This window comes from Malaclemys terrapin, chromosome 5, assembly GCF_027887155.1.
Source record: "Malaclemys terrapin pileata isolate rMalTer1 chromosome 5, rMalTer1.hap1, whole genome shotgun sequence".
In the NCBI taxonomy this organism is placed as follows: Eukaryota; Metazoa; Chordata; order Testudines; family Emydidae; genus Malaclemys; species Malaclemys terrapin.
Window position 1 is genome coordinate 46,634,744 of NC_071509.1, and position 25,877 is coordinate 46,660,620.

Here is a 25,877-nt window from a genome sequence, read left to right on the forward strand (position 1 = left end):
CCTGTCTACAACCACACTTCAATTCTGGCCTGAATACTCCCACTCTTATTCAGGTGATGCACACCATTAAGGGAGAAACATCTTTTGGCAGGTTTCAGAGTAGCAGCCGTGTTAGTCTGTATCCGCAAAAAGAAGAACAGGAGTACTTGTGGCACCTTAGAGACTAACAAATTTATTAGAGCATAAGCTTTCGTGGACTACAGCCCACTTCAGAAGGGCTGGACTCAGAGCTGGGGGGTTAGGAGTGGGCTGTAGTCCACGAAAGCTTATGCTCTAATAAATTTGTTAGTCTCTAAGGTGCCACAAGTACTCCTGTTCTTCTTTTGGCAGTGACAGTGGATGATGGACCTTTAACACCAAGCCCTCATGAAAATCCAACAAGACTCCCTTTTAATCAGTCTCTTCCTTGGCTCCTCCACTGAAAAGCTTTCCTGTTTGAAAGGATGCTCTTCCTGTTCTTTACCATGAGTATCCTCAGACTGCGTCTCACTGGGTTAGTTGTAATCTTCCATGGTCCCCTTTCAATGTTTAAAGCAAACTCCTCATTGACTTCAATGGGACCATGAGTGGGCCTCTGCAAACAATCATATTTATTAAAAGTTGTAAAATACTTCACTATTTTCTCCATTTGCTAGAGTAATACAAAAGTGTTTGGGTACTAGTCTGAAAGCGATTTTATTTCCAGGATGCCTCATTTCAATTGATTAAAATAGAAATAATGAAATGTGAAAAAGTTTTCCTTTGAACTTAACTTGTAGCACTTGCAACCAAAAGCTTCAAAGTCTTTTTTATTTAATGGCAAAGTTTATTCAATTTTAAAATAACAATTAAAAGACAAAACATTAAAAATTTGCAGTTCAAAACATGCACATTCACAAAATGCCAATGACATGTAACACTGCATTGAACTGAAAGCGTTACTAACATTTAATAAAACACACAGGGCATTTAATGTCCAGTTAAAACTAAACCTGAGAAAAACTACCATAAACACTGAGTCAATAACTCTCCATTCATGCAGCTTCACAATTTCCACAACAGTTTCAGCAGTAATGGTTCAGTGGAGCTGGAAAATCCTACCTTACCTTGAACGCAAACTTTGCTTTGACATAGTAGCTGTCTTTCACAGCAATTTATACTTATGAAACACTGAAATACTTAATGAAAAATCAAGTCAAACGAGAAAAATAATATTAATGCATTTATGGCTTCTAGTCTAGAATAAAGAAACACTAAAACATGATTTTAGCTTTACATGTTCTGATCACAGCTTTGCAATTACTAATTGTTGAATGTATGGAAAAGCTTATGTTTAATTCAAAATACGTAAAAAACAAAGGGCCCAAACTTACAGCTGCTTTTATACAATATAAATCAAGATTAAAAAAAAAATGGGAAAACACTATTTTCCCTTCCTTCAATTTAATGTACATTCTAATTCAAGGTTAAGGCAACAAAGGAAGCTCCTTGTGACATTTTGTAAAATATTTTTTTGTGATATGGTGGATTTTAAGGGGTTTATAGGAATCTTTAGCTATCTGTTACTGTCTCAAAATATTTTCTCTGTCATTTTTACACAAATAGAAATATGATTTATTATATATCTATTGAGGCTGCTTTCCACATATAAGCCTAAATTCAGGAAATGGCAAAAGAAAGTCCAAATACAAATGATGATTAAGCTTAATAAAATTTCTTAACAATTAATTAACCTTTTGAATAACTGTTGCATTCTTATAAGTAATTAAAATAACAATATGCACACAAGATCGATTGATTTCTGACTGGCACTGTTTTGGCTTAATTGAAGGAACATTTTTTAATGATAGTTTGTAATTGTCATGCAGTGCACATAAGGCAGACTGCAAATTACCATGTGAATTCCATATTGGACTTTATTCACACAAAATTAAAGGTTTAAGTGATCAGAATAAATGCATTATGATTAGCTATTGTAATTTGACTAAACTATTTTTTTCATTAAAATAAATACCTGCATAACCAATGGCTCAAATAAACAAACACGTGGTATACTAAATAAATAATATACTATCTTTCTATGCACTTTAACAATGTGCAAATAAACTGTGTATTGTATACCTGAACTGATTTAAAAAAAAAATCTGTTTTACACAGGCACATTTTGAAGTGGAACTGTATAAGCAGTAAAAAAGCATTTTTTACTAACTTTCTAAGCAGGACTATTATCTCACAATTGATTACCATCAGACAATAAGCAACATCTAGTATGTGTAAAAAAACAAAACAAATCCAAAACAGACTTACAATTGGGGAATAAAAGTACATATACCAACTCAAACTCAAAATACATTTTGTGGGGCACTACTTAAAATTAAAATGTGTAAAATCACACAAGGACGACACACAGGATGATGAGCTTACACCAGCTTTGGAAATAGAGCAATATATAACATAATGCAACATCACCAGCCAGAATTCCAATATGAGTCCAGGGTCTCAGCAAGATGTGCTAATAGCCCTCTACCTTCTTAGCAATAAATAAAAGTGGAATGGGACTAAACTGCATGTCATTTGTGTCACCAACTGTAGGTAGCTGGGCATCTTAATTTTCTGAATTCTTGTAAATATAGCACGCTTTATTTTATAGGAAGGTAAACCCAGGATAAGTGAAGCTGCTTGTAAATTTCATCACAATACAATGGTTTACACTACATTTCTTTGCTTTGCATAATTTTTGCCAAATCAATATTTATGCCTTTTACAACTGAAAAGGATTTTTAAAAATGCATTTACTTTTAAAAAGAGGCAGGGACTGAGAATTGTTTTATATTAGTTAAGTCACTGAGGAATATCATTTAAGAAATTTGTTGAAGTCAGTCATTCTCTGATGGATGTCAAAAATAGGGATCCATATTTTAAGAAAGAGGCATGCCCCCAATTTTTTTTTCTTGCCTTAGGTCAAGTGATATGGCCCTCCCATATTGATCCATCTATTTATCTATGCCTGAAATGGCTTTTCTGAAGGCAGTTCTTCTCTGCATGACTGACTAACAGTGCTGTTTCTAGTGGAATACATTTTCTTTGTCCCTGTGTCTTCTGTGTTCTCTTGTGTTTAAAGATCACTCAGGGAAAGGGAGAGGAAGAGAATGCATAACATACATATGAAATGTGGAGGGCCGTTCCATCAATTTGTCCTCCTAAGTATGTACTTTCATATGGTGTCTTCCTTGCTGGGGCTTTGATGTATGATGTGATTTGTATATTTTCTCAAAATGAGAGGTAAGGAAGTTGCGTAGTGTAGTGAAGTGAGATGTGAAGCCTGCATAGTGCTGAAAGGCCAGGGGACAAAGTTTTATACTTAATAAGTATATGAATAGTCAAGAAATTATTGGTAGGATAGCTTAAGTGATATACTGCTTGTTATTTACAATCTAGATTGGATGATTTTGAGGACAAAAAGTGATAAGAATGAAGTTCTTAATAACCTGAAAGGAGAATGGGAAAATTTCTGTTCCATTCTCAGACAACTGCTGTTCAAAGTAAAACTGTATCTATTTTACTTAGCCTAGCAGTATGAAAAATTTAAAAATTAAGAAGCATTTTCTCCATATAAAATAAAATTAAAATTAAATTATTATAGTGGACTTTAGGTCAGTATTAAAACAGACAAATTTAAAAAAAAAATTAAATTGGACTTTGATTGTGCCATTGTCACAAATAAACGTAACATCTGAAGAAGTTAGGCCATCATTTAAGAGTGGGCAGAGACATGCCAAATGTAATTCATTTTTTAAAATTTCTTATTACAGTTACTCCTGGTGAGAAGTGTAACTTTTACACTGCCGAGTTGAGCAAACTGTGGAAAATTTTGTTTTCTTTTGTGCATTTTCCCTCCATTTTTGTTAAAAGCTGAGAGTATGGAGGTTTGCTATGTTACAGATAAGCTGTAAAGAACTACTTCAGTATATTTGGGTGCATAGTAGGAGGTGATTCTGGTGCAAATGGAAGAGTACACACCACACAGGCTAAAGGGCATACATTGCTTTAACAAGTCATGTTCTAGATAACTAGAATAAAGATGGTGAAAAGCCCATAAATAGCTAATCTGTCTTTATGAATTAGGACAAACTTTTCTGATCAAATTGTGACCAGATGCACATATAAAGCACAAGCATTGCAAAAATGGCTAAAATTATGATGAAGAAAGGTAAGACAGAGCAATTTTCATTTTGTTTGTAATTTGAACAAAACTCGGAAATATGAGCACCATACTAAAAAGTGGCAGCCATATTAAACAATAAAAAATAAAAAGCTTGTATCAGACCAAAGGTGCAATGTTTCACAGATTTGAAAGCTAGTGCCATAAAGGCAACTCCAATTAGGCTCATTATGCTGTATTTTTTTTATCAAGTATGGAGAATCAAGCATGCATTTCTGACATCAGGACTTTAAATTAATTTCCTTTTAAATTTCCCTGCAAATGATACTGGAGATTCTTGAGAATTGCAATTATGGAACTTCTTCGGCAAACATATTTTTTAGGCTAGTTTCACCCAAACACCTATAGACACCTTGGTTTGAAATCTTGCTTAATAAGGTGAGTTAACACCATTAAAATGTTGGTTTGTCAGCACTTGTTGAAATCAAAAGCTTGTTACCAACTTTACTTTAAATGTATAGCCACTTATAAACCTGCACAAATGTTAATAATCTATGTATAGTGGTAATCTGACCATTAATGACGTCCCAAGTGATATGATATATGAACAATACTGATTCAGCCTCGTTGTAAATAAGTGATCTGGCAAAACACAAGGTAATTTTCAACCCCTTTTTACAAAGACAAAGCAAATACTTGTGAAAAATGCAAAGAGATGGTGTGTTACAGTAGAGTTGCACAGTGCTCATGTCTATTGAATATACTTTCAAACTTTATGAAATAAGATCATCATGGATCTTCCTGTAATCTTTGTGACTGGATCCTGCTAGCAGATCCTAGCAAAAATCTAGTAGTTTGTCTTACTTAAGTAATTCTAAGGGCTCTCTGCTGCAAGCTGTATTCCTTCACCATTCATCAGGTCTTTGTTTTGTGGTATCATAAGCTCTTATTACTTCAGATTGGGAAACTATTCCATTTTCATCTTGAGAGAATGCATAGCCATCTGCAGATAAAAACAGAAAATAGTTAAACCCTGATTAGTGTTTCAGATATTCTATAGAATTGGAAGACTTCAAACTTCAGTGAAACCAAATCAAGATATATCACATCTACTGTTTCCTCCCATCCACTAGGCCAGTGACCCTGTCAAAGAAGGAAATTAGGTTGGTCTGGCATGATCTGGTTCTTGAGAACAGCTTACAAACTGTTTAATAATTTGTTTCAGTATCTTTCCAGGTATCAAATGTAGGTATAGACTGGTCTGTAATTCCCCAGGTTGTCTTTGTTCTATATTTGCCCTTCTCTAGTCCTTTGGGACCTCACCTGTCCTCCAGGAGTTCTCAAAGATAATTGCTAATGGTTCTGAGATTGTTTCCACTACTTCCTGTAGTACCCTAGGATGAATTTCATCAGGCCCTGATGACTTGGATACATCTAACTTAGCTAAATATTCTGTAACCTGTTCTTTCCCTATTTTGGCTTCCATTCCTTACCCCTTGTTGTTAATATTAATTATGTTGAATATCTGGTCACCATTAACCTTTTTAGTGAAGACTAATATCTATTTTGCTTCAAACACCTCAGCGTTCTTGAGGTCATCAGTTATTACTTCTCCTTTTCCACTAAGTAGTAGACCTATGCTTTCCTTTGTCTTTCTCTTGTTCCTAATGTACTTAAATAACCTTTTCTTTTATGTCCCTTGCTAGGTGTAACTCATTTTGTGCCTTAGCCTTTCTCATTTTGTTCTGACATGCTTGTGCTGTTCTTTGGTACTTGTCCTTAGCAATTTGTCCATATTTCCACTTTTTGTAGGATTCCTTTTTGATTTTCAGGTCATTAAAGAGCTCAGATGGAGGCATATTAGCCTCTTACTAGTCTTCCTATTTTTCATTTGTATTGGGATACTTTGCAGTTGTGCCTTTAATACTGCCGCCTTGAGAAACAGCCTGCTCTCCTGAACATGTTTTTCCCTTAGACTTTCTTCCAATGGAACCTTACCTACTAGTTCTCTGAATTTGATAAAGTCTGCTTTTTTGAAGTCCATTGTCCTTATTCTTCAGCTCTCACTCCTTCCTTTTCTTAGAAATCATGAAATCTATCACTTCACGATCACTTTCACCCAAATTGCCTTCCACCTTCAGATTCTCTACCAATTCCTCCCCACTGGTGAGAATGGCTGTCCCCCACTTTCTGGAACAAAAAGTTGTCCCCAAACATTCCAAGAAATTACTGTGAATTTTGTGTTTTGACATATTACTTTTCCAACAATTATCTGGGTAGTTAAAGTCGATCAGTACTACCAGGTCTTGTGCTTTGGATATTTCTGTTATTTGTTCTAGAAATGCTTCATCCACCTCCTCTTCCTGATTTGGTGGTCTACAGTACACACCTACAATGATGTAACCCCTTTCATTTTTAGCCAGATACTATCAACTGATCTGCCTCCCACCTCCTTCTGGACTTCAGAACATGTACATATATTCTTGATGTATAATGCAACGCCTTCTCCCTTTTCACCTTGCCTGTCCTTCCTGAACAAGCCATACCACTCTATACCAATATTTCAGTCATGAGATTTATCCCACATGTGCTACTACAAATATATATACCGGGGTCGGCAACCTTTCAGAAGTGGTGTGCCGAGTCTTCATTTATTCACTCTAATTTAAGGTTTCGTGTACCAGTAATACATTTTAACGTTTTTAGAAGGTCTCTTTCTATAAGTCTATAATATATAATTAAACTATTGTTGTATGTAAAGTAAATAAGGTTTTAAAAACATTTAAGAGGCTTCATTTAAAATTAAATTAAAATGCAGAGCCCCCCGGACCGGTGGCCAGGACCCGGGCAGTGTGAGTGCTACTGAAAATCAGCTCGCGTGCCACCTTCGGCACGCGTGCCAAAGGTTGCCTACCCTTAATATATACTATTACAGATGCAGTCATATACATTGTTTTTGTCAGATCTAACAAAAACCATTTTTTATATATATATATATTTTTTTTCAATAGGTGCCCTTCCTCTTTGGGAAAATCAAAATCAAAACAATTTCAGGATGACAGTCCAAACTTTACATTATCATACTTAGTAATAAAAGCTGTTTGTAATTCAAACTTAGTGTTTTAACACCAAACAGAACAGATTTGTCCTTTCTTAAAATATATCAGTATATTAGGCATATTTTTGTGTGTGTTTGTTCTAGGTAGATATCTTGTAAAAAGTGTTTTTAATAGTCCATTGTAGCAGAAATCAAGACAGTGCATTTATGACAAACAATTTTAGTAAAGTATTGTTTTGTGTCTATATTTTGAAACCGCATGTTATTCTTTTTAAACACTGAACACTTACGAAGCAAGTTTTGCTGCAGAGATTCAGAGCGGTACAAGTTCACAGGACTCTTCTTAAAGACATTCTTCAGTAGTTGAGCTCTTTCAGTTAAGCTAGAAAGAAAGTGGAAATTTGTGAAATATGTCAATTTATGAATGATAATGTATAGTTTTTCCATGGGACAATAAACAAGGGCTGCCAAACTTAAAAACTGCTCATTATAAGGTAGGAAAAAATTAGCGATCAATCTTGTATTTAGGTTGTACCTGACCTAATTATTATTAGACATATGATTAAAATGGTGGCAAATTAAAATATTTGAAATACTGGGTTTATGTTTGTAAATTTCCTGGGAAGAGACTGGTTTGTGGTTATGTGTTTATACACTGACTAGCATATTGGGGACTCTAGGTGTAATCACAATACAAATAAATAAACTAACAATACTATTAAAATTGTTGAATTGCCAGATTCTGCCTGGCCCTTTTGGTGTGCAGCGTAAGGGAAGGGGATAGAGACTTCCCCAACCCAGCATGACCTGCATAAAGGCCAGGCAAAATTGCAACCCCTACATACTAAGAAGTGTAAGGATTACTCCCTACCTGCCCAGCTACTGTGCCCCAAAGGGGATGGGAAGTGCAGGGAGGAGATAGCGCTAAGGCCATTTGGATGTGTCAGCCAGCCACGTGTGTGTTGGAGTATGCTGCCTCTGTGAAAGGAATTGCAGTGTGTGCACTTCTGGTGAGCTCTGGAAACTCTCAGAGGGCATTCTGCTTCTCTGGCACATTATTCCACTGATCCTTAATACAGGATATGTACAATTTACATAATCCAGCCCTTAATAATTATCTCCAAAGCAGAGTTGCCAAGAATTTTTGAAATTGTTCAAGATCTGACCCTGGGAAACAGGTGCCGTGGATAGATGATCCACTATTTTTAGAGACTGGGGTTTGAGTCTGGACTAGATACCAAATTTAAAATGGTTAGTGGCCTGATGGTAACATACATTACTTGTTTTGGTAAAGTTTTTTTTTTTTTTTTTTAAAGAAAACATTCTACAAGTACATTGATATAAAGTAACAATCCATTTGGACAAATATAAACAATCTGCCCTGTTTACTATTGTTTCATAGATTTCAAACATGTTTGATAATCTGAAGTACATGATAATTACAATTAAATGATAGTGATTAACATTTTAAAGCTGCACAGCATATCTAAATAAGAGAAATCAACACTATTTTTGTTACTGGAGGTGTCTGATTGCCTTGCTACAAATTGTTTTGTAGCAAGTTGTTTTCAGAGATGCTAAGTAAATAGTAAGGGACACATTTTCACAGATATTTGCATGCGTTTACAATGCAACTAGTAGGTGCATGGTCTTTTGTGCGCAAAGTATTTTCAAAGATTTATGTGGACACCTAGGCAGGTTGAAAATTAAGCTAGGACTAAATTGTAGGTGTACATGCAGATTTCTGGTAACATACAGATTGCTGAGAGTTTAAAGCAGCGCTTCTGTGTGTCATCCAGTTATATACTGTCCATTCTTCTCCCTCCTAAAACTCTGCAACTTAGAGTAGCACCTCATTACTATTTGTGCTGCTACTGCAAAATATACTGGAATATGATCCAGACAGCTCTTCACCTGAGCACAAGTAGGAAAAAAAAGGGTGGTGCTGGGGAATGAATGGCAGTTTTAACCAATCGGATACACAGGCACTGGTCGGACGTTACAGGGTTTGAGGTTTTCAGGAAACAAACAGGCTGTCTCTTTACAATGTATTTTTCTTTCCAAATTCTTAAAGTTTCCCATGGATAAGACCCTAATTTAGTGACTAGAAAATAGTGGACTGGCCATAGCATAGAGAGCTTGCCAAAACATGATAAATATACTTTCTGATAATTTTAAGAAGATTTACTGCAGGGAATTGGGAAGGAATGTAGATGAGGACTGGGAATGGTATTACACAGGCTTTTCAGGCAAACCACAGGAACTATGCCCTGAACTGGGCCTCAGTGTCAGACACCACAGTGCTGAATGTTTTGTCTTCTGTGTGTGAGCTGCTTTATCAACATGACCTAGGGTGCCCAGATAAAATTCAGAATGGAACATTTTGAATTCATGCTGCCTGCTGAAGCCTGAGAGCTGTGAAGAAACTGTTTCAGTTATAACAGTGTTCATAGCAATCTTGGGAACCCTAGTAAGCTAAGTTAGGATGTACTGTGAAGTGTTTTCATTGATTTTTAAGGCCAGAAGGAACCATGGTGATCATCTACTCTGACCTCCTGCATAACACAGGCCATAAGAGTTCCCTAAATTAATTTCTGATTCAAGTCCAACAGTTGTGATTTAAGTAGAACACATCTTTTAGATAAAACATTTTTTGTGACGGAGCATCCACCACAACCTTTGGCAAGTTGTTCCAATGGTTAATTACCATTAAATGGTTAATCATTATTTAAAAATGTGTGCCTTATTTCTAGTCTGAGTTTGCCTACCTTCAACTTCTGGCCATAGGATCTTGTTATACCTTTGTCTGCAGGATTGACGATCCCTCTATTAAGCAAATTTCTGTTCCCAATGCAGGTATTCAACAATGTTCAGAGCCTCTGAGGGGCTGGCGGTAAGGGACATCTAGGTATATTCAGAGCCCACACTAAAGATAAACTATACCTCTCCTAATAGGCTCCCTTTTGTTCTGGCAACCTCTGCTCTAATGAGATCCACAGTGCCACATTCTATCCAACGCTCTAACCCTGGTCACTAGAATGGTGCCTACAGAACAAACATGATTATCTCCAGCTTGTGGCCTAGAATAAGCCATATTTTTGCATATGTAAGCTCTTGAGAACTGGGCCCTAAACGTGCACACTTTAAGTTCATATTTGAATACTAGTTATGGAACAATTTCTTATTGGTAGTTTGTGTATAATGACGACTGAACTATATAGGGCTCAATATCTGAACTGAAAATGTAATTGAAGACAGACAGACATCTTAGATAAGAAATGTACTATACTCTCAACCCATACTGTATTTTCAAATACATAGGGACCCAATTCTGCACTCCTATTCACCTGAATAGGTGTTGTAGAATAATGCTGTTTACTTGTAACTATCTTTCAAATGAATTCAAAATGAGTTCTGAAAAGAAACTACATCTATCAGAGCGAAATGTAATGTAATGTGAGGTGTGATACAAAAGCAATGCTAGGTTGCAGTACCTCAACATTTGTGCTAATTAGGTGCACTAAGAGGCACAGGCTGAACATTAGCACCGTTCAAATACATGAAGTGTGTGTATTCTTAAATAACTTCTATCTTGTATGGTTTAAAGATTTAAATAAACTAGTAATTAAATGCATCTTATTACATGTAAATTAAGATGAGCAAGAACAGATTAAAATTTGCAACCATCTAAAATGCTTATTGCTTTATATATTCCTATTACATTTCTAGTTTAAGAATATTTAAAAGTGGCTTACATAAAAAGATAATATGACTATATTAAGAAGAGGCACTTGTGACATACAAGTATTTCAATACACCTGCACAAGTCAAGGTAACTAGTCATGTTACTGTTCACATACGCCCAGTTGAATGCCAGTAATCATTTTTACTTATGTAAAAATATTTTTTGTAAGTGATGTTAATACTGAAATAGTACACATTTTAAGAGTTGGGTGTGAGGTTGGGAAATGTTTTTTGGCAATGAAGGTCTGAAATAATGGTTTACTTTTAAAACACTTATCCTCTTACTTTTAGTCATTTCAGTTTTAGGCACAAGAGGCTTCTTGGCATATCAGTTACAATGGATCTGATAACAAAAATCAAGCTGCCTGTTGTGCAAACTACCTGTTTTATTGAGGCAGTCACATACTATAGGCTCCCATAGGCTTCTCTGGTCAGTGATGTTAAAACATTCAAGTTCTCTTTCAGTTAGAAAAGTTACTGTGTAATAATGGGCACCTTCTTGCTCAATCTATTTTCTTACTTTGCTGATAAAAATGAATTTGTACTACTGTTAGGTGTATTGCTTACTGAAGTACAAGATAAAATCTTATTTGAAAGTTGGGCAGAAAAATTCAGATTGCAGAATTTTTATTACTGGGAGGGATGTAAGATTTAATAAGAACATTCATATCGAGTTTGCACAGATCATAATTAAAAATACACCTCTACCTCGAAATAACGCTGTCCTCGAGAGCCAAAAAACCTTACTGCGTTATAGGTGAAACCGTGTTATATCAAACTTGCTTTGATCCACCGGAGTGCGCAGCCCCGCCCCCTCGGAGCACTGTTTTACCACATTATATCCGAATTCATGTTATATTGGGTCGCGTTATATCGGGGTAGAGGTGTATCTCTTGACTTCAAACCTAAGAAATCTGATATTGAAATCACTGAGAAGAAAAAATATGAAATTTCTAGAAGGTCATTTTTAGAATTAATTTTCACGATATGACCACCTTTTAAAGTACATGATATGTACAATTCAAGCATTATTTTTAAAAATAAAGAACTTTTTTTGTTTCATATAAGCACTGGCAGTAAAAATTGGTGAGAAATTTTTGCAACTTCTTTGAGGATTTCCATTAGGTGTGTTCAAATCAAAATAGAGAAGGGTGAGGATGTGACTGAAAATATGAGGAACAGCTCTAGAGATTATTTATTCCATTCTTATAGACCTTTCTTTTACAACATACAATACTAAAATGTAAAATGCAATGAAGATCACTCAAAAAATAAAACATTTTAGATAATGCCATTCTAAATGGCATTTTAATCCTCATTTTTACAAAGATCTTATCAGAGTATTCAAAAGAATGTTCAATAGGAAAAAGTACCATTTCTATAACTTTGCAGTCTTATTCCTATGAAACATTTATTCAAATACATGCAATGCCAGGGCAAGAAAAGTATTACCATCTGTATTGGACAAACGTGGTAGTTGGTTTCTACGTCAACAAATAGCAGTGAAATAATTAACATTTTTGGAATTTAAATAGTTAACATCTATTTAGAATTAATGACAGAAATTCAAACAGAGGGTCAAATCCTGAACTATTTGTATTTGTGAGGTGATATTTTTATTTTATGTTATGCTACTTTGCAGACAAGAGGAAATGAATTTGTCAGTTATCTCCTCCACATCTTTACAGTTCTCTCCTTTCCAGGCAATGCTTCATATTCCCCCATAGTGAAAATTAATGTAGAATTTCATGTGAACAAACACATTTTTCTATTGCACTAAAGTAAAGCACTAAGACACCAAAGGTATGCTAAAGCACCACTTGAAAAAATAAGAGAATGCCAGAACAAAGTGCTGAAGAATATACAAGAAATGTATCAGAAATAACTAGTCAGTCTTGTGCCATATATTATACCCCAAGAGTAAAAATCCTATGAGATGCTATTTTTAAAGCAGCAGAATTATAAGTAAGTAGTCATCACAGGATTAGAACTCTTGTGATCTTAAGCCTCCACTGAAATGAGTGGCAAGCCTGGACATATAAAACCCAAGAATGAGAATCATGTATGAGGTTATCTTCAGAGAAGCAGAATCATACATAAGTAATCTTCCCTTCTCTGCAACCAAGACTGGGGTATCAGAGTTGGTTTCACTTCTCCTCTGCACTTTTCACGTGACCATGGGAATGAAAGGAAAAGAAGGGAAATTACAGAGAAGGTTGTGAGGAACATAAAATGTATCAATCTCTATTGTTAGTGGATCCCCATATCTCCTTGTGGGATAGAACCATTTTGCAGTTGTGGCTCATGGCAAACACATTTATTATTGGAGTTCTCCACATCCTTCAAATCTGGTAAAATATTTGTTGATTGAGGCTACATTCCCTCTGGAATGGCTGAGACAATTAATATTGAATTTCCTGGATATGACAATTACTCTGACAGCTCAAAGATTCTTTTTAGCCCATGTTAGTATGGGTATTGCATACCTAAGGAGGGCAGCATTTTTTGTCCCTTGATTGCAATCACTACAGTATTTTCTGAACAGATTAGAACCAGATTCAGTGAAATATGACGATTTTCATTTCCAGTCTGTTGATATTAAAGTGTTCTCACTATTTAACCACTTGCTCTGCACAGATGTCTGGTGCATATAGGCTGCTACGACATAGGAGATTTACTGTTGGTTATTACAATGGTCCAGTGTAAATTGTTAATGAAGGTTGGTCCACCAGATCAGAGACTCCTGACTTTCATTTTCTCAAATAAAGAGTTTCTTCTACAGAGAATGATATTTTCACTATGTAATGTGAGTAGATATTAATTAAGGCTGTCGATTATTCACAGTTAACTCACACAATTAGCTCAAAAAATTAACCGTGATTAAAAACATTAATTGTGATTAATTGCACTATTAAACAATAGAATACCAATTGAAATTTATTAAATATTTTTGGGTGTTTTTCTATATTTTCAAATATATCGATTTCAATTACAACACAGAATACAAAGTGTACAATGCTCACTTTATATTATTTTTTATTACAAATATTTGCACTGTAAAAATGATAAACAAAAGAAACCGTATTTTTCAATTCACCTCATACAAGTATTGTAGTGCAATCTTTTTATCATGAAAGTGCAACTTACAAATATAGTTTTTTTGGTTATATAACTGCACTCAAAAACAAAACAAAAACCAAGTACATAAAAAGTTGTTACTAGGAGGAAGGAGAAGAATTGTTCTTCTTAATCTCTGAGGATAGGACAAGAAGCAATGGGCTTAAAATGCAGCAAGAGAGGTTTAGATTGGACATTAGGAAAAACATCCTGTCAGCATGGTTAAGCACTGGAATAAATTGCCCAGGGAGGTTGTGGAATCTTCATCATTGGAGATTTTAAAGGGCAGTTTAGACAAACACCTATCAGGAATGGTCTAGATAATACTCAGTCCTGCCATGAGTGCAGGAGACTGGACTAGATGACCTCTCGAAGTCCCTTCCAGTCGAATGTAAAACTTTAGAGTCTGCAAGTCCACTCAATCCTACTTCTTGTTCAGCCAATTGCTAAGAGAAACAAGTTTGTTTACATTTATGGGAGATAATGCTGCCCACTTCTTAACGACAATGTCACCTGAAAGTGAGAACAGGCATTCGCATGGCACTGTTGTAGCTGGCATCACAAGATATTTACGTTCCAGATGCGCTAAAGATTCATATGCCTCTTCATGCTTCGGCCATTGTTACAGAGGACATGCTTCCATGCTGATGACACTTGTTAAAAAATTATGCATTAATTTAATTTGTGACTGAACTCTTTGGGGGAGAATTGTATGTCTCCTGCTCTGTTTTACCCGCATTCTGCCATATATTTCATGTTATAGCAGTCTCGGATGATGACCCAGCAAATATTCTTTATTTTAAGAACACTTTCACTGCAAATCTGACAAAATGCAAAGAAGATACCAATGTGAAATTTCTAAAGATAGCTACAGAACTTGACCCAAGATTTAAGACTCTGAAGTGCCTTCCAAAATCTGAGAGGGACGAGGTGCATGCTTTCAGGAGTCTTAAAAGAGCAACACTCTGATCCAAACCTACAGTACACAAACCACCAAAAAGCAAATCAACCTTCTCGTGGTGGTATCTGACTCAGATGATGAAAATGAACATGCATCGGTCCACACTGCTTTGTGACACTGTAAACAAGCGGGCAGCATTATCTCCTGCAAATTGTAACCAGACTTGATTGTCTGAGTGATTGGCTGAAGTAGAACTGAGTGGACTTGTAGGCTCTAAAGTTTTACATTGGTTTATTTTTGAATGCAGTTATTTTTTTGTACATAATTGTACATTTGTAAGTTCAACTTTCATGATAAAGAGACTGCATTACATTACTTGTATTAGGTGAATTGAAAAATACTATTTCTTTTGTTTTTTACAGTGCAAATATTTGTAATAAAAAATAAATATAAAGTGAGCACTGTACCCTTTGTATTTTGTGTTGTAACTGAAATCAATATATTTGAAAATGTAGAAAGCATCCAAAATATTTAAATAAATGGTATTCTATTATTAATAGCACAATTAATCGTGATTAATTTTTTAAATCGCTTGACAGCCCTAATATTAATACAAAGATCAGCCAGGATTAAGGCACCAAATTAAAACAAGAAATCATTAAACCAAAGAACTAAACAACTTGTATGGAGGATGAATGGGGCCAATGAGGATGTCTTTGCAGCAAGTGAAACAATTTTCTGAAGTCTTTTCTGGAGGCTTTCTTAAGATTAATGCAAGCTCACAGATGAACTAGATTGTGAAATGGTTCCAGAACACTCTTATGGATTTATGATCATCTTCAATGATAAAAGAAAATGTATCTGTTTGTAAAAACATTACCCTAATAACAGAAGCTGAAGAAGAAAATACTTTTGGACACAAGAGGACGATATGGTTGACTGGAGAGAAGGAATGAGACTCTTCCCAGCAAAACACTAGTTGATATAAACCACATGCACACATAGGGCAAAATGATTGCTAGTCTCTGGAAGCACAGTGAGGTTCACCTGAGCTATAACAAGCACAGGGGACCTGGAAGGAGATTTAGTGTGATGGAGGGGTGTCTGTTTCCCAGACAACTGAACTGAAATCAGCAGTCTGGGAACACAGTAGAGATGGGAACAGTGCTGCAAGATTCAGCAGCAAAAGAAGCACACTGATTTACTCTCTCCCAGACCCTTTGCAAAGGTATTCCTTTCATCATTCTTTCTGCTACTGCAGCAAAATGTTCTTGTCTGTTATTTTCTGTCTCTTCTTCAGTATAATTCTTTGCCATTCTTCTCTAACTTTTGAATAAGCTTTTATTTCTTCAAGTCTCCTGAAATAATATTCCTTCTTCCGTTTCAACCTTACATGCCTGGCACTGGGAAGAGTGCAAGTAGTCAGAGGAATGCACTTAGTGGAGATTTAAGTTTGATTTATTTCTTACCTGTTTTAGGTTTGTCTAGTGCATTTTCCGTTACTTGATTTAATATATGAAGTAAGACAGAGGTTCTTTAGATTGGTGTTACATATCTAAGTCAATTTGTTTTCTTTAATGTCAGCAAACTGTGCAGGGATTTTGCTATTTTCCTTTAGGCCCTTAATCTGAAAGGCTTTTGACTGATTTTAACAGTTGTCCTTAGGCAAAGTTTATAAATGTAGCTGTTAATGAACCAAGTTCTAACTTGTTTTGTCTCAATTGTGAACACTGCCAAAGCAGCAAAACAAGATTTTAAAACCAGGTTCTGTTAGTATTTGGTTTAATCCACAATGACTAGCCAAATTTGGCAGAACTTGGTTCAGCCAGAAATGAACAAACTCAGTTGAAAACCTTTTGTAAATAATTCCTTAGGCCCTGAACTTTCAAAAAGATGCACACAGATGGATTCTTGTACCTGCAGAGAACCCCATCCATGTGGATGCAAGTGTCTGTCTGCTTGCATCTTACTGCAAGATCAGAGCCTTAGTTTCTTGATAGTTTGTATAATGGGACTATGAACATTCAACAGCAAGAATTTGTTTTAAAAAGATCAATCTACAGGTATTTACAGTACCTCTTGCCATGCACAACTGCCCCTGGATCTTGAGATTTTGCTTCCAACTCCTGAACTTCATCTACCAGTGTCTTAAAAGTAGCTCTCTTGATTCTGCAATATGAAGTGCTTTCAGATTTACTCTTGCTGAAACCATAATATATGTCTTTTTCAAGACTCTAAAATAGAAATTTACAAATTCATTTTTGCCAAGTGATTTCAACTTAAATTTTGAAAGGAGAAATTTCAAAGAAGCCTCAGTTCTAAATAATACACTTTGTCAGCTGTTATGCTAATCACAAACAACAGAAGTTATCAATTAAAAGTTCTGATTAACAAAAATATTTAAAAAGAAATAAAGTAGTGGTATATTGTGGCAAGATTTGTAAACTATAAACAAAGTGAGTCATAATTTGAAAGAATCAATGAAGCTCTTTATATTTTCTTAAACAAACTGGCCAATACTTAGAAAAATTAAAACTTGACAATAATTTTCCTTATAAATTTTAACAGTTCTATACTTACACTTTGTATACTACGTCAAAAAGCAAAGCTGTCACAGGAATACATAACAGACCCATCCAAAAGACTCCAGAGCTGAACAACATAACTGCCTGGATAGATAAATCACAAAAATGATACTCTTATAGAAAAATAGCAAAACATTTAGACATCTCAGCATTTTCTTTGCTCAAAGTATCAAAATCGAATTCAACCAAACTTTGCTGGGCTCTCTAATACAATATAAAAATTACTGGGCCCGGGGAAAGTCCCTCAAACACTTAATATGTAAGTAAATGCTACTCATGTTAAAAGCTTGATGGAAAGTTCAAACTGTTCAGTTCTTTAAAAATAAAAAACAAACAACCCCCCCCCAAAACCCAGCTTAACACCATCCCATTTCTAATACTAATAAAGAATATTATTAAAATAAGGTATAGCAATTTAAAATACTGTTAAAGCTTTGAGAACATGTTCTACTAGCACTCCTATTTGCTGTCAACCCTAATATGAGATAATGGATACCGAAAAAGATATCTGTCCTTACAAGTATCTTGTCATACATCTCCCAGTACAGCACACATTACTACTAAACTGACTACCGTTTAAATGTTTTGTTTATAATTCAGAACTGCAAAAATAATGAGAAATTACGTATACTTCGCCTGCTTTCCTATAATCCTTTAAGAAAACATCTAAACAAAAGCTGTTTTTAAAATAAAGCAAATTACTGCAAAAATAAAATACTTTACTACCAACACACTTTTTGGCATTTAGTTAGGTGTATAATTTAGTCTTTATTTTTTACTGTCAGAAGGGAAACCAGAATTTCTCATGTCCATGTTAATTAACTTGTTTCTGCACACCTGTTACAACCAAAGACAAAATAAGTAATACTCTCTATGCAAAATTAGTATAAAGGGCATTAAAATAGTCTTAATTTGCCTTTGTAACACATGCCAAGCATCTATATCAGAGATATTATGATTGCAACGAAAATAATCTACGATTAATAAATTGTCAGTTGTTTGTAATTAGTATATTAAAAATGTCTTTGTAATGCAATTAGATTTCACAGAGATTAAGAGTAACATTGCTACACAACAGCATTTTAATTCTTTGATTTCATTTCTTGAAGTCTTGTTGCTTCTAAAGGTTAAATTTGCAGCACCTAATTGAAATAATAAACAAACTGCAAAATTTTACTAATATTAGCAATACCCCATTTAGGGGAAAAATGCAGACATTTTGAATAAGTAGCTTAAATACTACTTTTTTTTTTAAGCACACATAAATTAAAGTTTGTTTCAGATCTGTTTGTGGGACATTACTTACGGTCTAGAAAGAGACAGTCATTTTCACAAAGTCTTACTATAATGTAGGTAGCAAATATAGCCCTATTTACTTTCAGAGTGCATGTAGATACATGTATTCTTTGGAAAACTTAAAATTTTACCCAAGCTGCAAACTGCAAATGTATCTTTTTTTAATCTACATCCATGTTTTATATGTATAGTAGCTATTACAGGTGACGGAGGATGTCCTGAGCACTTTATTTTTTAGCCAGAATAATTACTATAAACAAATTTATAAACTCTGAATATAATATAATATATATAATAATGCTAGGATTAAAATAACTACAATTCACAACTTCAACCAAAAAGATCTTTTTAGATATCTGTAACAAAACAGAGAAAAATTTATTCACATAAAAGTCACTTGATATTATAACCAAAACATGACCCTTGACATGCTGGTGACATGCTCACTTCTTAAAATCAATACTAATAGGAAATGCCTATCAAAACTATATTTTGTAAAAGCTTTTTAAGTTTAAGTTTAAGTAACAGTTATATAAACCAACAGTTTCCTAAACAAAAAATGGCAGAGAAAAAACACAATTTGATTTGATCTGAATCACTTTATATTTTTAATTTTAATAATATTTTTAGTTTAGGGTAACAGCAAAGAACTATACTGGCTTTAGCCACTCTATTAAATGTTTCCTAGTGAAACAGCAAAAGTGATAATGTAGGTCTTAGGATGTTAATTCTGACCATTGTAATGCTAACTATGAATGAAGCAACAACTGGCGCCTACTATTCAGTCCATCCAGCCTTTAGCTTTACAAATGAACAACACGAATTGAGAAAAAAAGTTTTTCTGCGTCATATTTGAAAGCCTGTCAGATTTTTTTTTCTTTTGCAGAGTTAATCCAAACCTAAAAGATTTAAAGCCGACACTCGCATTAAAGACAGAGGGCCTCTTTGTATTTTTTGGATGAAGAGGGAAAAAATAAAATCCCACAGAGGTATTTCCTTCCTTTCTGTACAAGAAAGCTCCCCCCTCACTCTGTAGAAACCATTTTTGTCTCTAACTTTTCACATCTCTCTACACATAGGCAGGTCATCTGGGAAATGGCAAACCAATCCTTTTCAGACAATGGCACTAACAGGAGCAGCCTGTTCTGGGGATGGACTCTGGCTGCCTCTGTTCGTGGTTTACAAATTGTTCCTAATGTGTGAGATTTGTGGTCAATGCCAAGTTTTTTTTCCCCCTTTAGGCCTTGTGAAACCAAATGGAATCTTCCACAAAAGTGGCTCCCAGGGGAATTCAAAAATAATCTGAAGTAAGAGTTAGAAAGCCTAGTAAATTGTAGGACTAACAGGTCCCAGGGGGAAAACAAATAATTGTTGTCTAAGTAGCATGGATACGCTGCAAATGTTGACTCTCAAAATTAAGATTTTCTAAAATAAATTAAGATAGCTCATAAATGTAGCTTTTATGGAATTTTTCCTGCTGCTGTTTGAGTTTTGATTAAAGAAAAGAAATTCCTGAAGATTGTTACCATATTGCTTTTAAATTCAGTAGACTATTAAAAGCTTTGCCTGCAGAACTTTTTAAAAGCACTGAAGGATATGTACTATCAGAAAATTACATATCAAGTTGAAATGATTAGATAAGATATTCCCCCTCTCTTTACTATATTTATGAAACATTACAGATACATTCAGACAAATCATTTTTCAGGATGAGGATATCAGAAAAGCGAGGCAACAAAGTTGGAAAGAGCAATAAAACCATTTTGTGGAAAGGTTTATAAAGGCCTTTCAGTTTATCTAATCTAGCTATCATCACCGTAGTACTGGTATGTGAATGCCTCCCGAGTATTTAAGGATAGAAATAATAACAGTTTCTCCCTTCTTCTCCTTCTCATCTACAGAGAAATAACTTGATTAATTTATAGTTGGGTTTTGTGTGCGTGTGCATGCACACTAGTTAAAGAACTAACTGAGGCAAAGCTAAGCTGAAGAGGAGTTTTGCATTTAGTTTTCAATGCAGTGAGGTTAAAGGTCATTTTTATCTTTTCTGGTAGTTAGTTCCATAGCCCTTTCTTTATATTTACAGCTTAAAAACAGAGCTCCCACTAAAGAAACCATATTAAAAGTATACCCCCCCCACCTGGTGGTACACAATACAAAGTAGAGGCCAACAATAAGGTGAGGAGAGCATCAGGAACGAAATATCAGGCAATCTGTCAGTAAGTGGAGAAGGAAGCAGTAAAAAACCATTGCTATCTGCAAAATCCTGAGGTCCTCAACTCAAGCAAAATTCCTGTGAAATGAATAAGAATTTGCCCAAGCAAGGACTGAATAAAAACAGCAGGATTTTGTCCATGATTAATGAATATTAATAATATTTGATATCATCAGCACTTATTATTTTTAAAACTATATTTAGAAGGATTATTTATAGATAGGTACATAAACACAACTATGATTAGAAACACAGCTTTATGTGTCCTTTCCCCCCCCGCCCAATTAGTATACAATGAGTTTTATTTTCAGATGAGTATCATTTTCATATAAACATACAGATTCAAAAAGGTACATGGTGTTGATTAAGACTTGGTGCACAAGTAGTTCAGGGTCTCATTTGATAGTTGTTCCTTCAAACCTTGTTCTTTTTCAAGAGATTGTAATGTTTTGGCCAGTAGTGCCCATTGGGCTGCACCTTCACCCTTCATGCCCTCAAGCCCAGCCACCAAAGGGCATAAACAGGGCATGATGACCAACCGATCCTCAATTCCTTCTGTGGCTGTGAGATGGAGTCGATTTAGCTGTGTTCCTGCCATTTGCAATTGCAATCCCTGTTTGTTTGTACTGTACATAGTTTCATTATAGGATAGTATAGGATAGCAGTGTAGACATTCCTTCCAGGAGCCCAGGCACTGAGAAGTGGGGAGGGTCACAGAGCCTGGGCACATCTACACAGCTATTTTTAGCCCTGAAGCATGAGACCTGCAATACTGAATCAGTTGACCTGGGCTCCGAGACTTGCTGCCACTGTTTTTTGCAGTGCAGATGTACCCTATGAGACCTGTCTCAGACCCAGAGAGACGAGATACACTGAAGTTGGCACAGTCCCTAGCAAAAAGTGCCCTACATTACAGATGGGGATGTAATTTCCAGCTCGGGTAGACATACTCACACTAACTTTGATCAAGCTAGCATACTAAAAAAAGCAGTGTAGAGTGGCAGTGCGGGTGACAGCATGGGCTAGCTGCCTGAGTACAATAGTGTCCAATACCCTAGGCATGTACTTGGGTGGCTAGCCAATGCTGCAGCTATACTGCTATTTTTAGTAGCTAGACATTATATCGCCAGCTGCACTGTAGCTATCCCACTGGTGTTCTCCTGCAACCCGCCTCCTCCCAATCTGAAAGGGGCGGATCCCTGCACCACTTATCTAAGAAGCACAAAAGAGGACCCCCTGTTAAATGTACTTCTAAAAGAAAGAGAGAGATAAGTCTCCTCTTTCTACGGTTTTTAAAAAGAGCAGCTCAAGGCTGAGTCAGGGTTGCTCTGGTAGCTGCGAGGACTCAAGGGTCAGATCTCTGATACCCATTGTTATCTCAGACTTGTATATGGCGACTAAGGTACTGCATCAGGGGCTTCCCATGCTGGAGCTAGGCTGTTCTCAGTGGTGGCAGATGACAGAACAAGGAGCAATGATCTCAAGTTGCAGTGGGGGAGGTCTAGGTTGGATATTACGAAAAACTATTTCAATAGGAGGGTGGTGAAACACTGGAATGGGTTACTAAGGGAGGTGGTGGAATCTCCATCCTTCAAGGTTTTTAAGGCCCAGTTTGACAAAGCCCTGGCTGGGATGATTTAGTTGGGGTTGGTCCTGCTTTGAGCAGGGGGTTGGACTAGATGACCTCCTGAGGTCTCTTCCCACCGTAATCTTCTATGACTCTATGGTGGCCAGCAGTTTGATCTTGGTGCTGACATTCTTGGTATATCAGAACCACCAACTCTGGTACTGACCATACTGACTTTTATCTTGGTTTTCATGTCATTGGTATCAAGAATTATGGTACTGGCGGATTTGGCTATTTCAGCCCTTCCCGAATATACTTTACTGTCTTAATTTGTAACACTGATGGAGCCAGTACCACAGCCATTAGTACTGGGATGTCTTTGGTGTTGACGAAAAAGCTCCCTGAGAGTCTAAACTTCAGACCTGAATGAGGGCTGCTCGTCCTTTACAAGAGAAGATTCTTATTACTTATCTGTCTCAGATATCAGTGCACATGGCTCACTTCTTTATTCTCCTAGGGCACCCCCTCCATGACTCATTTTTCCAGTAGACTACAGAGTTAGGGGTCATAGTAATCTAAGGGTGTTCCAGGAAGACCTGCTGTCTAGTATCCCCTTCCTTGGTCAGCCACTCTGTAACCATATGGACTTCATTCCTGGCCTTAAGAGGCATTGTGGTGTGTTGAGCATGCTACAAGGCATAACTTCTTTGCTGTATCAAGAGCAAGATCACCTTCTTCACAAGAGTTATCTAGAGATCATCCTCAACAACAACCGTTTCACGTTCCTGGTGAAATCACGTACAGAGATTTCACCAGCACAAACTTCTGAGGAAGAGCAACTCCAGCACCAACCTGCTGAAATCATAACTGCTCACAAATCATCTTTGTCACCCGATGAAGAAGTGGTGCCACCCTCTACATCACCTGATGACTATAGGGCATTTCAGGATCTCCTTTGCAAAATGATAGAGGTGTTGGAGATCCCAACAGAATCTAGGAAAAAGCCCACAAATTGCTGGACATCTTACATTCTTCTCTTCCTGAAAAACTTGCTATGCCAGTCAATAAGGGCCTTCTGGAACTGGCTCAGTTATAGCAAACTCCAGCCTCCATACCTCCAACTATAAAAATGATGGACAGGAGACACCACGTTCCCTCTGTGGGTTTTGAATATTTTTATTTCCATCCTGCACCAGGTTCCTTGGCTGTCATTGCAGCTCAGGCGAGAACAAGACAAAAAACATTCAACTCTACTCCTAAGGCCAAGGAGCCAAAGCAGCTGGATCTTTTCATTAGGAAGAGCTATTCATCTGCTATTTACAACTTTGAATACCTAACTACCAAGTTCTAGATATGACTATTTTAATTGACACAGAGTATCAGACTTCTTGGATAAGATCCTGTCCAATTACAGGGAGGAGTTAAAATAATAGATTGCAGTGGCTCAACTAACAGGAAGTACCTACCTGTTGGCTGCTACTGATGCATCATACTCTGCATCTAGATCAGTGATACTCAGACTGAGGCTTGCGAGTCACAAGTGGCTCTTTAATGCGTCTCCTGCGACTCTTTGCAGCACATGATATTAAAACATTGGGTGATTTAACTATTGATCAATCAGGATGCTTTTACTATGTTATTAACCAATTGTAGTTGATAAAATAATAATACTTGGTCATTCATTTTGCTGTGAGAATTATCTGTCTGTCTATCTATCCACACACACAAAATATTTCCCTTGTAATACTGTTTAAATATGAATATATAGTATTAGAGTGAATGAAACAATGAATTCACACTACTGTGGCTCTTTTAGATAATGTTGATCTTTAATTTGGCTCCTGAACCAGTGCGGTCTGAGTATCACAGATCTAGATCAATGGCTACAGCAATCACCATGCATTATGCTTCCTTCCTTCAATTTTTAGGGATATCCATGGAAGTCCAAAATTTCATTACACCTTTTTGACCTGAGTAGCTAGTCAAAGTTTAGGGCCCTGAAGGTGTTCCAGTTGGAAGTAGAAATTGACAATGGAGTCTGGACATTTCTTTGATGCAATGTTATTTATTTACAAAGTATGTACAAAGTCCAGTTCTCTGATCACAGGAGGAACCAAAACATGGTATAGCTTCTTTGCTTACGGTCCCAAGCCTCTTTACCAGCCCGAGCCCTAGAATTCCTTTCCCTAGCTTCTTCTAAGGTCATAAACCATGACGGTTTGTCTGTCTATTTCAATCTAACCTCTCTCTCTTTGGCAGATTCCCACACCCACCTGGTCAAACAACATACTGTGGAACCCTTTGCCACATGGTGTTAGTTTCTGGGCAGACCCCATGATGCCTTGTTTTAGGTGGATCTCTTTAACTGTCTCTCATAGCTCTCTTAAATGAAAGATGTATTCACACCCATCAGTTTAAATGAGGGTCAACCTATTCCATAACATAGTTGAACCAGCTCATAATGATACTATTGAAGACCTTCCCTTTGAGGGGAATGACTGTCTTAGTGCAAAAACTGATTAGGTGTTACACGTAAGGACTCTGGAGCAACATTATTTTCCTTTGGCATTTATACTCATCAGCCCGAGAGGAAACAATCCAGACACCAATTGCAGTCAAGACAGTTTTCTTTGTACGATCAGCCTTAACAAAGGCCACCTGATCTGCCCAGAAAGAGGCAGAGATTTCCTAGAAGGATCTTCTTCCATGGTAACCACTGCCATCACAAACCTGCTACTATCCTCAAAGCAGTCAGTTTGATGGTCATTTTGAGAGGTGTCCACAACCAACCTCAGAGTATCCTTATCATTTCCCTTCTCCTTTTAAGGATGATTTAGGTCACATCTACACTAAAAACATAAGTCAACCTATGTTGGGTCAACTTACAATCACTACAGTAATTACTCTGGTGGTTCATGTCCACACCTCCTTCTGTCGGTGGTGCGCGTTCTCACCAGGAGCGCTTCCACCAACTTAAGAGGAGCAGTGTGGGAGGCTGAGAGCCTGAGCTTTCAGCTCCACAGGCAGCTCCCCACCAGGAGCCAGGCTGCCCCTAGGGCTCTCAGCTTCCCACCGCAGTGGGCTCCCAGCTCTGCGCCCAGAGTCCAGCATTGGTACAGCCACCGGGCTCCTCATGGGGAGCAAGCAGGGAGCCCGGCAGCTGCCCTGAGGCTCCCAGATCCTTGTGGGGAGCCCGGCGTCTGTCCGGAGGCTCCCGGCTCCCCGTGGGAAGCCCAGTGGCTGTCCTGAGGCT

At 36.6% G+C, this 25,877-nt stretch overlaps 1 protein-coding gene across 3 annotated transcripts in view; it reads right to left on the bottom strand.

Annotated features, from left to right (window-relative positions):
- Positions 1–771: 771 nt before the first annotated feature.
- The window catches only part of ATP8A1 (ATPase phospholipid transporting 8A1), a 245,141-nt gene continuing 220,035 nt past the window's right edge, over positions 772–25,877 (bottom strand). For all 3 annotated transcript variants that reach the window (XM_054029714.1, XM_054029717.1, XM_054029715.1), the window contains 4 exons: positions 17,542–17,630; positions 17,038–17,130; positions 7,490–7,581; positions 772–5,144 (listed from right to left, as the gene is read on the bottom strand). In XM_054029714.1, coding sequence (XP_053885689.1) covers positions 5,047–5,144; positions 7,490–7,581; positions 17,038–17,130; positions 17,542–17,630 — 372 coding nt within the window. In that variant the 3' untranslated portion in view covers positions 772–5,046. The remainder of the gene's footprint in view (positions 5,145–7,489; positions 7,582–17,037; positions 17,131–17,541; positions 17,631–25,877) is intronic.